Source organism: Tyto alba, unplaced genomic scaffold (genome assembly GCF_018691265.1).
Source record: "Tyto alba isolate M040663 unplaced genomic scaffold, T.alba_DEE_v4.0 Super-Scaffold_28, whole genome shotgun sequence".
Lineage (NCBI taxonomy): Eukaryota > Metazoa > Chordata > Aves > Strigiformes > Tytonidae > Tyto > Tyto alba.
The window spans coordinates 1,302,289-1,317,115 of record NW_024881302.1 but is presented as its reverse complement, the minus strand read 5'-3'; the positions used below and the strand labels follow the sequence as shown (position 1 = coordinate 1,317,115).

The following is a 14,827-nucleotide window of genomic DNA, read 5'->3' as shown; positions in this document are numbered from 1 at the left end:
CATCAAACGTGGACAAAGATCATCGGGATCAGCTCTACCTCTTCTGGGTGCAAAACGTGAAACGAAGCCCGCGAACACGCGGCGGCCGCTTGTCTTCCCGAGACAAAGAATAAAGCTGCGGTTTAGCAAAGTGGTGGAGTCCAGGCTTGGACTTCCCTGTTCCCGAGCTCCAAACATCAGACCTGCCATTACAGGTGGTTTGGTCTAAAGCATCCTTCCTTATCTGCAGAAGCCTGAAGGTTTTTTACTGTGTCAGTGTGGGGATTAAATCAACTTGTTCCTGTTTAATACAAACAAAGCGAAGTGATTATCCTATGTAAGCCAGGAGAATCAATCTGCATGTTTATGGGGTCCTATATATCAATAACAGATGGCGCCTTCATGCTCACACGCATAAAAGCACAATAGGAAAACAAGAAAATTTAATTTCTGAGTGCGTATATTGAAAATACTGAATAACCGCACTGTAGTACATCTCTGTTCAGCTTTACAGACAGGTACATGAAGTAGAAAATCTTTTACGATTCATTAGCTGGCCGAGCTGCTCTGAATTTGGTGTGCATTTGTGTTACACCGAGGAAGTGGGGGGGTTAACCACGACACTGCAGTTCGGGGGGCGGGTGTGTGTCAAACGGTTTCCAGCACAGGGCAGCAGGTACGAACCTGGGCTCCGGCTGGAAAAGTGAATTAGTAAAAAGAGCGTAAACTGGATTTAGTGGGATTCTGCACGGCCTTGCCGAGGGACCTCACATCTGTCCAGCGCTCGCAGGCGATTCCACAGCTGGATTTTAGGCACAGGAGCCTGTGAGCCACAGTGTCGACGGGGGCGCAGATCCTGCAGACCCAGACCTGCTTTCCCACCTTGCCCCGGGTGGTCCCGGGCAGTAAAATCTAGAGGTGTGTCAGCGTGCTCAGGGTCAGCACTTAGCAGGAAAGACCCACGAACGGGTTTCACGTTTGCTGAAAGCAAACGAAGCCATTTGCCGCGACGGCCAAATCACCGAACCAGTTGCTGAGCGCGTTTCAGGCTCTGGCATTGGTGTCGGGGTCACAGGATGCTTTTTATCCTCCTGCTTTAGCACGGCTAAGCGGGACCCGACTGCACTGTCAGGACGCTCTCTGGAGCCCGCCGAGGAGCTGCCAAGATCCTCTTGTTCAGCTGAGCCCGAGTCAGCTTGGAGCGGGTGTAGTGAAAGCCCCGGGGCGGCGAGGTTCGGGCTGCCGGCGGACGGACGGCAGCCGGAGCGGACAGACGCCTGTCCGTGTGCCGAGGGCGATGCGGAAGCTGCCCGGCACAGCGGGGATCCCTGGGGAGGGGGGGGGTCCCTGCTTGCCAGGGTGACACCCCCCCCCGGCAGGGACCGCGGCCGCATCCAGCCTCACCTGCTTGTCCGTGCCGCTGCCGCCTCATTCAGGAGACCAAGACATGAAACATCTTCCGCCCTGCCAGGCTTTTTACGCTGGGATTTATCTTCATATTTTTTTATAAAAAAATATGCTGCAATACCAAGGGAAACTGTTATTTACCAAAAAAAAGTAAAACATGAGGTAGGGAAAAAAAAAAAAAATCTTGCTTTAGTTTTTGCTGCCGCCTGGGTCCCCCGTGGCCCAGAACCAGCGGCCCAGCACATCTCTTCACGTGGGGATGGGCGGCAGGACTGACGCTGATGCCGGTCACATCCCTGCCCTGGGGAGAGGCAGGTCTCACCATCTGGAAAATCCCCCGTCCAGCTTGCGGAGCTGGGGGGCCCTTGCTGTTTGCAGATGGGTTTTGGGGGGTGAAGGGGTTGAAGAAGCCTCGCTCCATCCATCTCTCGGCTGGCGGCTGCCCTCGCAGCTGGCTGGCCATGGATGTGGTGCTCTTTGCTAGCAAGCAGTTAGCAGCTCCACTCTTCCTTCACATTTGTTGTGGGGTTTTTTGTTTTTCTTTTAAGGTTGTTTGTTTTTTTGGTTTGTTTTTTTTTTGGCAGGCTTTCCTTGCTTTCAGCTCCCTGTTGTAGCATTACTTTTAAAGACCAGCTCCCCTGAGCGGGTTTTTGTGCGGTCATGGATGGCAGGGCTGACTTGTGTCAAAACACTTACAGCCTGGGGCAGCGGAGCTCTGCCTGGACGCAGGTGCTTGGGCTGCTGGGTTTGTTGGTGGCAGAAGATGCTCGCTTACAAAAACCTTGTCTTTCGGGGGTCGGGAGGTTTCTCAGCTCTCCGGCCGGAGTGTCAGCACCTCCCGCAGAGCCGCGGGTCCCTCCCGGGGGCTGGCAGGAGGGCAGCGGGGGCTCCTGCAGACCCATGGCCCTGGGACACAGGGTCAGGCTTGCCGCAACCTCTGCACGGCTCTGGGATCGGTTTGAACTGCCCTGCTTTTAATAAAGTAGTCCTTTTGTTGCAGGTGTACGGCTCATATTCTCCCTGCTTATCAACGTCTTCTAAATCTCTGGAATCTCCATCTGATCTCTGAACACAGCTCACACAATGCCCCCAGGATATTAATGTTTCTACAGCCGCCCTTAATTCCCATGGCCCATTTCACTTTTCTTATTGAGCCAGGGAAGAGGAGAAGTTTAAATGATAAGCGACATTAATGGACTGTTTGCGCTTTTTTTCTCCAAATTGACCCTTTCATTAGAAACGGGGCTCTTGTCTTTGCAGCCGTGGCTCCAGAGAAGTGGGGCTTCTGCTGCTAGGGCTAATGACAGTTTCTGAGGGCAGATTGTTCATCTTAAATGGGTAGTGGCCTTTAAAATTAATTATGCAGATGCTGAGAAGTTTGCTGCCAAGCAAAGGGACCGCTAAGCAGCTTTGCATGCCTCCTGCTCCCCGCGCTGCAGCAGGCTGGTGAGACTGCAGCAGTACGGGGAGCTCTGCCAGCACCCCGACATTGCTGCTTGGTGAACCAGTTTCATTCCCGGAGGAAAAGGGGTTGTGCTCATCCCACGCAGCGCTGCGATCCACTTAGCCTGCTGTTGGAAGCCATTGCCAACCTTCCCTGTCCCTGGAGCTGCTCCAGCCTCCCCCTCTGTCCTCTGTTTCGGGCTCCAGAAGCCGGCAGAGGAGGTGGGAGTCCCTCTCGGGGTCCAGACCCCAGGGGGTGCCCGGCAGCGGCGGCCGCGTGGTGCTGGGTATCGCAGCGCCCTGGGGACTTCCCGAAGGGGAGGTTTTGGGAAGCAGCCGGGCACCCCGTGAGTGACTCTTTCTTCTCTTCCTCTCCCCAAGCTGATGACCAAACACCCTGCCAAGCGACTGGGATGCGGCCCAGAAGGGGAGCGGGACATCAAGGAGCACGCGTTCTTCCGCTACATCGACTGGGATAAGCTGGAGCGCAAGGAGATCCAGCCTCCCTTCAAGCCAAAGGCTGTAAGTGTGGCTGCGCTAAGCGTGTTTCTCCCCTCTCCTGCGCAGCCTCTCCCACCCGTGCCCGCGGGTGCTCTCGCCCGGGCTCGCGTCCAGGCGCTGCTCGTCCTGCCCGCGGCGCGCCGGCGCCGTTTCTCTGCTTAAAGCCTCGCGTCCCCTCAGGTGTGGCAGATGCCAGAGCACTGCTGCGGCAGGGGAACTCGGACGCCTTGTCTCGCTCTGACTTGCAGGGGTAGAAACACCACACGCCCGGCTCACGGATTTCATTGCGTTGCAGCGCTGCCTGTCTGTTATCCCAGGGGTCTGTTGCTTTTTTTTTCCCTCCTTTCCTCTTAAGCTGAACAGGTCTCTCTTCTTTTTAATCCGGACTTTCTTTCAACCTCCAGCTCAGCGCCGTAGCCTGTCTGAATCGGCCGTGGAGCCGTGTTTCACTCCGCAGTTTCTCTCCAGGGTGAAGCGGTGGAAGGCGGGAGCCTGGCTGGCGGGCGGCGAGCCGGACCGGGGCTGCTCTCCCGGCCCTGGGGGCTCCGCTAGCGGGAGGGCTGCTGCGTGCGCCGGGAGCGCGAGGCTGGAGGGGGAGATAAGCTGCCAGTGGCGAAGCCGAGCTGGAAGCACGAGTGATCTCAGAGCTGTTTGTCAAAACAGATGAGACTACCCGACTTGCTCCTCGGGCCGGCCATCTCTGCGGTGACATCTGCCCGGGGGACGCCGCAAAGCCGGTGCCATCGCCTGCTGGGTACGGGGGCCGGGCTGAGGCAGCGCGGGGGCACGAGCCGGCGAGCTGAGGTTTTGTGTTGGCTGGCTGCATCTCTCTGCCCTTCCCAAGAGAGGGTGCTCAGGCAGCAGCGACCACGTAGACTCGGGGACAGGGCCACCTCTCCCTGGAGTTCTCTCTTTGCCACTGTTGGGACCGGCAGGGCCACAGCTATGTCTGAGTCTCTCTGTGGAGGTCCAGGTGCTTAAGGCATGGACTTGTTCACATGTTCCACCTCCTGCGTGCCTGTTAGCTGCTGTGTCCTAGTTGGGCACTGGTGTTTTACAGGAAAGCGTGACTCCAAAGTTAAATCTGGTTTACATGGCTGATACGAGCTGATATTTTTGTCCAGTGATCACGGTGGGGACATTGCACGCTCTCTTAATCCCTCATCCTGGATCGCGGCTTGGAGTCCAGAGATGCTCCGTGTGTTCAACTGAGCGTTCCCCTGCCTCGCTGCCCTTCAAAACGTGGGAAATGTCTGCTTTTCCTCTGCTTTACAGTAAACTTGTTCTTTTGAAAGGAGCCCTTCAGTGCTTGGAAAAACTCCGCTTTCAGGGAAAACATGGAGTGGGAGTCCATTTGGTGCAGGGTGCTCGGCTCCTTTAGCTCTCCTCCCTCCCAATGCCTCTCTGCTCTAGCAGCCTTTTCCCTTCTACAGCTCCTTGCTTGGCTGATCAAATATGAATAAAGCCCCCATTAGCTGGGCCTGGCAGGAGCCTCCGCGGCCTGGGCTGCCCCCCCGCCATGCAGTACTGACGGGGGAGCGGCTGCCGACCGGGAGGTCTGCTCCTCGCCCCAGGTCTGCCAGCGGTGCCCTGCGTGTGCTTGGCGCCGCGTATTTTGATGGCAGACAAAAGGTTTTGCGAAGTTCACTCCTGCGCAGCGATGCCTTTGTACTGTCCTCAGAGCCCCTCGCTTCCGCGGCCGAGAGCCGCTTCTGTGCAGCGCGATCGCGGGCCGCCCTCTGCGTCAGCAAAGAGAAGAACGTCCCATTCTCCTTGCCCGTCTCCGAAATGTGGAGGTCCAGGTTGCTGGGCAGCACCTGGGGCTGCCGGCACAGGGATCGGAATTGCTGCCTGCTTTCCCTTCCCTCGGGAGGAGTGGGACCTGCGAGCCGTTAGACCGGGCAGGAAGGGCGTTGCGGGGAAGGCGGTAACTCTGGTATCCAAGCGTAACGGTGCAGAAGTGTCCGGGGGTGTTTGAACACCCCGCGATTTGTCGGCCGAGCGGGGGGGGTCCCACCTTTGTGCGCGGGATGCTGAGACGCGAGGCGGGTGGTCTGTGAGGGCTGGGGGGGGAGGAGGCTGCTCCACAGCCCGTCAGAGGCACAGCACATTTGGGGGGGGGGGGGGGGGTCCTGCCAGAGCCCGTTTCCCCGCAGCCCGTAGCTCCTGCTGTCTCCCACCGCGGTTCGTTCGCTAATGAAGCTGTCGCTGCCTCCCTCCTCTACGCCTGCCCTTTCTTCCCCAGCAGATCCCCAGCGATGCTGTTTGCCTTGGTCTGTGGCATAGCATTATTGTTTGGTGGTTTGCCGTCAAAACCAATCGAATTCTGTCAGAAGCGCTTTCTTACTGTTTTTACGTTTTAAAATGTGCAAATTTTGTCCTGCTTTAAGCATCTTATTTCTTTAAAAATCCTTTTGATGCTGGACCTCGGAAAGAGGATAGTAAGCTGCCATCCATTGTGTTTTGCCTAATGGCTGGCACTGGGGAAAATTCACATTTGATAGGACAAGAAGATTAACAGAAAGCTAGGCGCAGCTGATTCGGGATTTAGGTAGGATTAAGACAACACAGGTACCTGCTGATAGCTGGTATTTCAACAGCAGTGCATCTGTGCTGGAGAACGCTGCTCCTTTCATGCCAGCTGTGTGTGCAGATCAGAGCAGCACGGAAACAAAAACCTGGGTTTGGGCAACTTTACAACGTGCTTGGGTGGGTCACGAGGAAAGACGTTGCTTACTGCTTCTGACCTTCAGCCGTTCCTGCCGGGCTCGGGCGCCTGCTGGGGTGAGGGATTTGTGCTAGCCTGGCTCTTTACTTTGGCTTAAGTCTATTTTTTTTAATTTTTTTTTTTTTTTAATTACCTTCTATAAAGATAAGGTTACAGAGAATGTCCGCAAGCCAAAGTTTCGAAATACGGAATAATACGCAAGTTTGGGCTCGGTGTCTGCCCCCCCTGACGCCCCCAGCCCTCCCGCGGTGCCCGAGCGCTTCAGCCCCGTGAACGCAAGTCAGGGCTGAGCAGGGCCCCGGCCAAATTGTCTTCAGCATCACGGCAACAAATTCTGCTCGTCGGCAGGTGCCGTTAACTGATGTCAGCTCCTGGCTGAGGGAGCACAGAACCTCCTCTTGCGGCCGGGAGCGCAGCGGCCAGGCGGCTGAGGCGGGAAGGTCCCGTGCCGGCGCGGCCCCCGCAGCTCTCCCCGCTGGGGAGGTCCCGTCCGCACCCGGCCTCCGCCGGAGCATCTTGGCTCGTTTTCTCTTCTGTAGCACCTGCAATTTTTTTGGCCGGGTTTCCGTGACGTTGGAGGGGGGGGGAGTGTGGGGCCAAGCCCCCAAACCTGCCCCCTTCTACGCCGACGGGAAAACGGACGCTCAGCCCTCTGCCCAGCGTGGGTGTTACGCACCCAGAGCTGAAAATAACTTCTCAAGAGTTCGTGTGTTGCTTCCTGCTTTGTGCTTGATTAACCTTTATCACAGAGACGGTAACGAGACAGATCAGGGTCCGGGTTGTCTTTGGTGTGCAGAAACTCGGCGGTTTTGACATGGAGCTGTGCTTGGCTGCTCCGCGGTTTGGCTTGTGCATAACAATTCCTTTCGTGGGTCTGCATTTACCCTGGGAAGCGTGTTTACACTTGCCTCCTTTCTCTCTCTCATTGAGATAATTATTGTTTTTGGTATCTAATTACTCCTTTACTTTACATAAAGCCTAGTGATTTGAAAAGTCTCCTCATTTTGAAAGCGTTGAAATCATACAGCAGAGCGCAGGATTACTCACAACAGGACAGTGGTTTAAAAAAATTGCTTTTAATCTAATAATTTTTAATTGCATAAATTAATTTTCTTCTAACTGCTTTAAATTAATTAATATTAAAATGCCATTTGTGGGCCTCAATGTGTAGAAGCTCCAGTTCTCCTTCATGTGCATTTTTGTAGCCTTGGTTTCAGTCTTTACAAGGTGAGTTCAGATGTCTGCATAAGTAATTTCCTAATTAGATGAGATTTAAGGATTGAAAGGGCCAACAGCGGGCAGGAGCGTGCCGTGGGGAGGTGGCTGAATGTGTTGAGGTTAAACATCTCCTCTCGTAATCGAGTCAAGATTTGCTCTGGTAGCCTCAGGGTCCCGCAAAGACTTTCTTTGAGATTCCCCTCTGATTTTTCAGCCAGTGTTTTCAGTATATTGAGCAGAAACTTGCCTTTGTTCATGGGAGGGAGGTGGAAGCCGGGGTCCTGCCTTGCAGAACCCTCCCAGCGAACGCTCCCAGCCTTTGCCTGGAGCAAGGATGAAGGTGCTGGGGCATCCGGAGCTGGGATCTGGCATCGGTGGCCAGACGCCCGTGAATGAAAAGCAGCTTCGTTCCCCTTTCCCCGGGCAGTGGGAGGGGGCCCGTGGTGTGGCCCCAGGTTCCTGCTGCGAGCCAAATTCCGCCCAGCGCAGTGCGTCTGCTTCCCGCAGCGTCCCAGAGCCCTCATCCCCCCTCGGGTGCCAAGGAGCCAGGTTTCTGACCCAAAGCAGCACCAGGGAAGGTCAGACTTGGCCACGAGGTGCCTGTGAGGCCAGTGGGATCATGGTTGTGCCGCTGGTTTGGGCCAAAAAACTGGGAAATTGAGAGTCTGTTCAGCCCACCCCTTCTCCTTGGCGCTGGGAACGAGGGCTTCGTCGCAGCAGGAGAAGAGCCATCCTTGGCTTTTTATGATCTTTGATTGCATCTCAGGGATCAATGGAAAATATTTTATTATGCCTTTTTTCTCTATTTGAAATCAAGCTAGAAACTGATAAAATAAAAAGGCTATCTTCTAAGCTGACAGTTTTATTTCTGCAGCTCGAAAAAAAAGTCATTCTGTGCTGGCTATAAATATTAGACAGGACACATTGGGGATTTATGTAAGATAAATTCCCACCCTCCCTCTTTCTCCATTCAGGACGGAGTGATGCCTGTACATTAATATAGTACTAAAATGAGGCAGATTTTTCACAACGTGGCTTTAGATAAATGTAAAAAATTTATACAGCATGTCTCCTGTCCTTTAACGAGGAAGGTAACTTCGGGAGCTCTGAAGATGGTGCTCCTGCAGATAGTGGCCACTGGCTGCCCGGAGCGGCTCGGATCCTTCCCGCCCTCTCTTTTCACACACGTGGGCCAGACCTTGTGTGAAACTCCAGCAGTGCCGGGCCCTGGCCACTGCACGAGCCCTGGCCCGTGCCCGGGGGGCAGCGCCCGGCCGCGGGGCCCGGGGCGAGCAGGGCAGCGCAGGCGCACGGCCGCGGCCTGCAGACCTCGGCTCAGGGCTGGGCTGGGGCTCCTGTAAACCCAGTTTCCAGCCTTGAAGTGTATATTTCATCCACGTGGAAGTTCCCAGAGAAGAGGATGTGCTGGTTGCTTTGCCGACCAGGACAAGTTCTTACGCGTCCGAACAGAAAGTCTGCAAACTTCACAAACCTGGGCATGGAATACTATGGATAGATGCGACACTTAAAATTTTCCGTCTGCATATTCTTGCCTTATTGCATTATGAGGAGAATTATTCCTTGCCAATATACCTATTTAAAATATAATTGTATCTTCTATTCCAATAACTGAAAGCATTTCACAAGGATTAGTTTTAAAATCTTTGGGGTTGTTTGATTTTTTTTTTTTTTTTTAAGAGACAGCACATTTCTTTATAGCAAAAAGGCTAGTGCTGTCAGACATTTCACAGGAACCGCCTTGCATGGCTCCACCAAGATCTCATGAGGCTAATAGGCAGTGACAGCTTATATTCAAAGCACTGTGGGGCTTTCACTGTACATGGGGAGTTGATAGAATCTGCAGGTGAGCGGCTTATTAGCAGGTGAACCCTGCTATGTTCTGTGGCACTGCACCGCTACCCTTAAGCCCTGCAGACTTTCCCGGTAATCTTGCTCATAGTTTGTTTTATCTCGGCGCTGAGGGGAAAGACTGGTGACAACGTGGCCTCGAAAAGCCCGTCTCCTTGTTTCATGACTTTAGCTTCCAGGCTTCGTGGAACTGGCAACTTCAATTCAGGGAATTTATTTTCTATTTTGATGTTACTGTGACGGCTTTCAGGAAGGCATTTGACTGTTGATGACTTGTCAAGCATCTAAAGCATGCTCTTGCAAGACTCTAAAGCTGCACTTGATTGTGTGGTCCGGAGCTCTTCCCAAACAAACTGGAGCTGTGACAGGTTTTGGTCAAATTCCTTACGGTGGGAATTGTCAGCTCCCCCGGAGATAACCTCGCTATTCATTCCTGGACACCCCTGGGCCTCGCTGCTGTCCCTGGAGAGCCGGTATCTGCCGGCCCTGGAGCCCTCCGGTGAGCCGGTGCCTGCTCTAAGCCGGAGGGTCTGGGGTCCCCGTGCGCGGCTGGGGGGCTGCTCCCCAACTGCCCCGGCCTCAGCAGGGGCCGCGGGCTGGGGTCAGACCGGAGCGGCAGCCGGGGAGCGCAGTGCCCCCGGGGGAACCGCGGGGAAGGGACCCAGAAGGTCCCTGTTTGGCCACTTCTTGATGTGCTGCAGAGCCTCCCCCCGCCCAGGAGATGAGCACAGCCCCGACAGTTTGCGCCCGCCTGCTGCTCTCGGGAGCAGAGTGCTCAGAGAGAAGCCGAAACGGGGAGAATGGCTGCAGGATGCGACCCGTACGGCGGTCGGGGATCAGCAAGGTACAAGAACTTGGGCTTTTCACAGAGGGTCGCTGCCGGTCTGCTCGCTGTGCTTGTGTCTTCATCCTCCACCCCCTCACTGGCTTTCTGTTAATTGGACCTGGGCTCCGTGTTTTCTGGCGCAGGGACCCTCACCCTGTCTTTGGAGAGGTCGTTTTCCATTTGGGTCTCTGGGCTAGAAACCAGGGATTTCCAAAAGGTTGTTCCTGGAGGGCCACGACGCAGATGGCAGGTTCTCCCCCACCAGCACGATGCTCTTCATCGGCTGCAGGAAAAGGCTTCTCAGGCCCATTTTGGGAAGCCCTCATCTTCGGTGCCCTCCTGGTGAACTGCTTTGCACTGTGCTTGCAAGTCTGGTTCGGGGGGATTTTGCTTGGGTTTGGATTTTTTTTTTTTGTTGGTTGTTTTTTTTTGGGTTGGTTCTGTTTGGTTTGTTGGTTTGTTTGGTTTTTTTTTTTTTTTTTTGCTTAACGCCTCCCTTGGGCGGCACCAAGTCATTTTTGCATCAAAATACTTAAAAAACAGCAAACCACATGGCAACCTACCGCACCGGGAGCAGCTTCTGCTCTTGCCTGGGCTCAGCTGTGGGCCCGGCCGTGGGGCCGGAGGCAGGAGCTGTGTTCACAGGGGCCGATGCCGTGCGGCCCCGGCAGCCGAGGAGAGATGCAGGGGGGGAAAAACTGCCCCCGAGGCCTGTGAGTGAGTTTGAGTGTGGAGTTAGAAACTGCGCGGAGCTCACGGTGATGGACAGGAGATGCGCTTGGGAGCAGCAGCTTGACAAATCCAGACTAGAAATGTGCTGTAGGTTGAGACATGGCCTTACAAAATAGGAGAGGTACAGTGGCGTGGAAGGATGGGCTCAGAGGCTTCGGCTCAGCGGTAACTGGAGTTAGATCAACTCAGATGTTGCCGGTTGAACTTTTTCTAGAGACTTGGGGATAATAAGTGTCTCACTTGGCACTATAAGAACATAGAAGAGCTGCCAGAGGAACATGCCATTGGAGGCTGATGGATGTTCGCGTTGTCTTCCCTGAAACCTCCTCTCTTTCAGAGGAAGGAACTGGGAAATGTTGAAGTTTACAAGCGTTTGTCTTTAATATTTTATTATATTTAGTCTGACATTTATTAAAAATGTAAATCTGTTTCCTTAGCAAATGGAAGTTATATACCAGGAAAGATTGTCCCAGCACTTGAGGCGTATGTATGGGGAAGTAGAAGGGGAGGACCGAGAGGTGATGGCCTCTGCAGCTCTCTGGAGAAGGGAAGCATCGGTTGTGTGGCGGCTCTGGCAGCGGGGCGGGTTCGCCCGCCCTTAGAGCAAAGTCATCACACGCAGTTCCTGGGAGGTGACACGCGTGTGATAGGCAGTAATTGAGCACAGCACGTAGCTGCTGCAGTGACCCCGTATCCACCTGTTACTCCCTATTGCAATTATTATATTAAATCATCACTTGCAGCACGGGAAGTTACAGGACCCTTGTTTTGATTGCTGAGAAAATTAAATAAGGCGTTTGGCATGCCTCCTGCGCCCAACCCCGCCTTTCTCTGCGGAGCCTGCAGCCGGCCGGGTCCTCGGATGCCGCCCGGGGCTCCGGCTCCTCGGGGGCTCCCGGGGGCTCTCCAGGCCCCGTGTTTTCCTGCCGTGCCAGCCAGGGTGGTGCCCCGACCAGACCCCAGAGCTTTTGGTCTCCTCTCTCCTCTGGCTTTGCCGGCTGCAGAGAGCTCGCCGGTGCTCGTGGCCTCCTGCCCCGCCTGACGTAGGGCTTGTCGTTGCCTGCCTTGGGGGGCAAGCGAGAAAAACGCCGCTGTGAGCAGGGTTTTTCGGGATAGGCAGCCTTGCCCGGCCGCAGCCGAGCGCTCCGGGGGACGCCGTGCGGATCGCCCGGCTGCCGCGCAAGCAGGAGGCTGGTTGCGGAGCTGCGGACGAGCGACACGCCGAGACGGGTTCAGTGTGGGTGATAGAGCATCAATCAACGTGTGTGTTTATTGGTCCAGGGTACATATATTTATCCAGACAATGATAATTATTATGCCTACTAGTCACTAGCTGATTGGCTTAAGCTCTAAAGGTCGTATTCGCACGGTCCACCTACTTGCAGTTAGCTTACAGCACAAGCTTCTCATAACACTAAGTTTCTCATGCTACTATTTCTGATTCCTGTTGACTTGTTTTCGATACACGACAGTACCGTAACACAATGTTTCTCAGACCACCGGTACCATAACACTGGGTTTCTCAGACCCCTATTCCTAATTCCCCTTAACCTGTTTTCGACACACCACGGTACACAGGGCTGAAGCGTCCTTGACATTCCTCCTGTATCAGCAGCTGCGAGCAGCTGCAGGCAAACCCTGGTGAGGCCCAGCATCAGCAGCTGGAGCAGGCTCTGATCATACAATTGCTCGGTGGGCTCAGGACCCTTGTCTCTGAGCCATTCTCCAACAGCTGGTGGCCGGGAGCACCCCCGGCGCCCCAGCTCCCACCTGCCTCGGCCGAGCAGCACCCCGTGCAGCGGCCGGGACCGACGGGCGCGGCGGGGAGGGACGGGGCAGCCCCGGCTGTTCCCAGGCACCGGTGCCTGCACTGAGCCTTGGGCCGGCGGCGGCTGCCGGGAGCCCGGCGGAAGGCGAGGAGCTCTCTCCGTGAGCGGGGGCGAGGAGAAGCCGCTGAGCAGCCCGGGCCTGACGAAAACGTCCTGCTCCCGGGAAGAGAGGGCTGACCGAGCAGGCGAAACCGCTCTCGGAAGAAGCTGCCCCGCGCGTGGCGCAGCCTGCGAGAAGGCACAGTGCTGCGTGTGGGCAGGGAGCGACAGCAAGTAATTGCACTCCCATCTCATCGCTCTCCTGCGATTACTTGCCATGGCACGGCCGGGGGGGGGGGGGGGGGTGTTTGCCGGTCTCCGTGCCATGAGGTAGCATCGCCTTGCGACTAACAAAGCTCATACACACCTTGCGCCTTTTTCTTTCCTGCCGTTGCTGCACCGAGCTAAGCGGCACGCTGAGGCTGGGCGGGTGGCTGCCGCCGCGGCCCCCACGCTGCTTTCTCCACCCACCGTACGTTCTTTTCTCCCCCTCTCATAGTGTGGACGCAATGCTGAAAACTTCGACCGGTTTTTCACTCGCCATCCACCCGTCTTAACACCTCCTGACCAGGAAGTCATCAGGAACATTGACCAGTCAGAATTCGAAGGATTTTCCTTTGTTAACTCTGAGTTTTTTAAGCCTGAAGCCAAGAGCTAAGTAGCTGTGTAGATCTCATTCCTGCCTCTCTATCATCCGGTCCCAACTGCTGTTGTGGTGACATTTTCCATTGCAAAACTTGCATTCATGGCTTTTCTTTAGTACTACTACTACTAGAGTGACCATATTTCAAAGCCAGAAGTGTCTTCACATGATTTGGGGCGTGCCTGAAGGGCGGGTGATGTGCCGTGAGCACTGCAAATATGCTTTTATGACATTTGATTTGTAGAAAATGAAAACGGTTCATTGGAGGTAAAATGGAGAGGTGTAAGCTGTGACAATTAGGAGAAATCTCTTCGGCATTTGCTTTGATTCCCGCTCTTCCCTTTTTCCAGTCTTTTAATATAACAATGAAAATTCACTACTGAGCCTTCTTAGCCTTAGTGACCAGTGTTTTTAACAAATCCTTTCCTGGTGTGAACAGCCGCCCGCAGTGCGGGTGCTGCCGGCTGAGCCCCTCAGCTCCTCCCAAAGCCGAGCGGTCGCTCCGGGGAGCTGAAGTGCCGACTCTGGCTGCTTTTGTAGCTCTGTCCTGCTGCGTGCAGCAAAGCCACCGCGGGGCCCCTCGCCGGAGCCCTCGGCCCTCGCCGGGCCCGTGCCGCCGTAGGCTCCTGCATGCGGCTCCAGCAGCGCCGATGAGGCGTTAGGCAAGCCGGGTCTGCTGTTTGCAAAGATTTCTCCTGATTGTGCGTTTTTAAGATGAAAAGAACCATAGCCAGTTGCAAACGGGAAATTGGAAAGAGCTGTTGCAGATGCTTTCGAATCCATGGTCACCCTAGTAAATACCACACAACATCAGTTCTCGTAGTAAAACTTCTTTTTTTTTTTTTTTTCAAATGCCAAAGTAATCGATTGAGTTTGTTACCTGCGCTTTAAATGTGTCAAAAAATGGTATTAACACAAATGGGATGCTATTTAACTTTGAACAGTATTGTGAATTCGGATACGAAGCTTGTAAAGAAACTTGTTTCAACTAATAGTCCTACTTTTAAAAAATGCCGCTAGATATTTAAATGACCTAAGTTTGGTTTCTGGCATCAAAGGAAAGGTTTCAGGAAGGATGAATTTCTCTTGAAACAATAACAGTCATGCAGCTTCCTTTTATACTAATCTGCAGATGTTCGTGGGCTGTCACTGTATCAATCTGCTTTAAGTTGTAACGTGCCATTTTTTTTTTTTTCCAATACTGATTATGAAATAAAAAGTGAGAAATAATGTCAAAGAAACCTGCATTTGTTTGGCAATAATGAGTTTCTGCAGTTCTGGGCTCAGAGATGCCAGGAGCGCCCCGGGCTGAGAGCCGCCCCGGCTGCTCAGGGGGGGCCGGCTCGGGGCATGGCGGGACCCCAGGGCTGTGGGGGAGCAGCGCAGGCAGCAGCGCAGGCAGCAGTGCAGGCAGGAGTGCAGGCAGGAGTGCAGGCAGGAGGAGAGGCAGCAGTGCAGGCAGCAGCAGCAGCACAGGCAGGAATGCAGACAGGAGTGCAGGCAGCAGTGCAGGCAGCAGCCGTGCAGGCAGCAGTGCAGGCAGCAGTGCAGGCGGCAGCCATGCAGGCAGCAGCAGTGCAGGCAGCAGCAGTGCAGGCAGCAGTGCAGGCAGC

The 14,827-nt window shown here is 54.6% G+C and overlaps 1 protein-coding gene across 2 annotated transcripts in view; it reads left to right on the top strand.

Annotated features, from left to right (window-relative positions):
• The window catches only part of PRKCB (protein kinase C beta), a 130,432-nt gene that overhangs the window by 109,487 nt on the left and 6,118 nt on the right, over window positions 1–14,827 (top strand). Inside the window, exons 16-17 of one of the 2 annotated variants that reach the window (XM_042798551.1) lie at window positions 3,211–3,351; window positions 13,071–14,444. In XM_042798551.1, the coding sequence (XP_042654485.1) occupies window positions 3,211–3,351; window positions 13,071–13,229 (300 nt within the window). In that variant the 3' untranslated portion in view covers window positions 13,230–14,444. Of the gene's footprint in view, window positions 1–3,210; window positions 3,352–13,070; window positions 14,445–14,827 lie in introns of those variants that run through there. The other variant, XM_042798552.1, reaches the window with a different exon arrangement.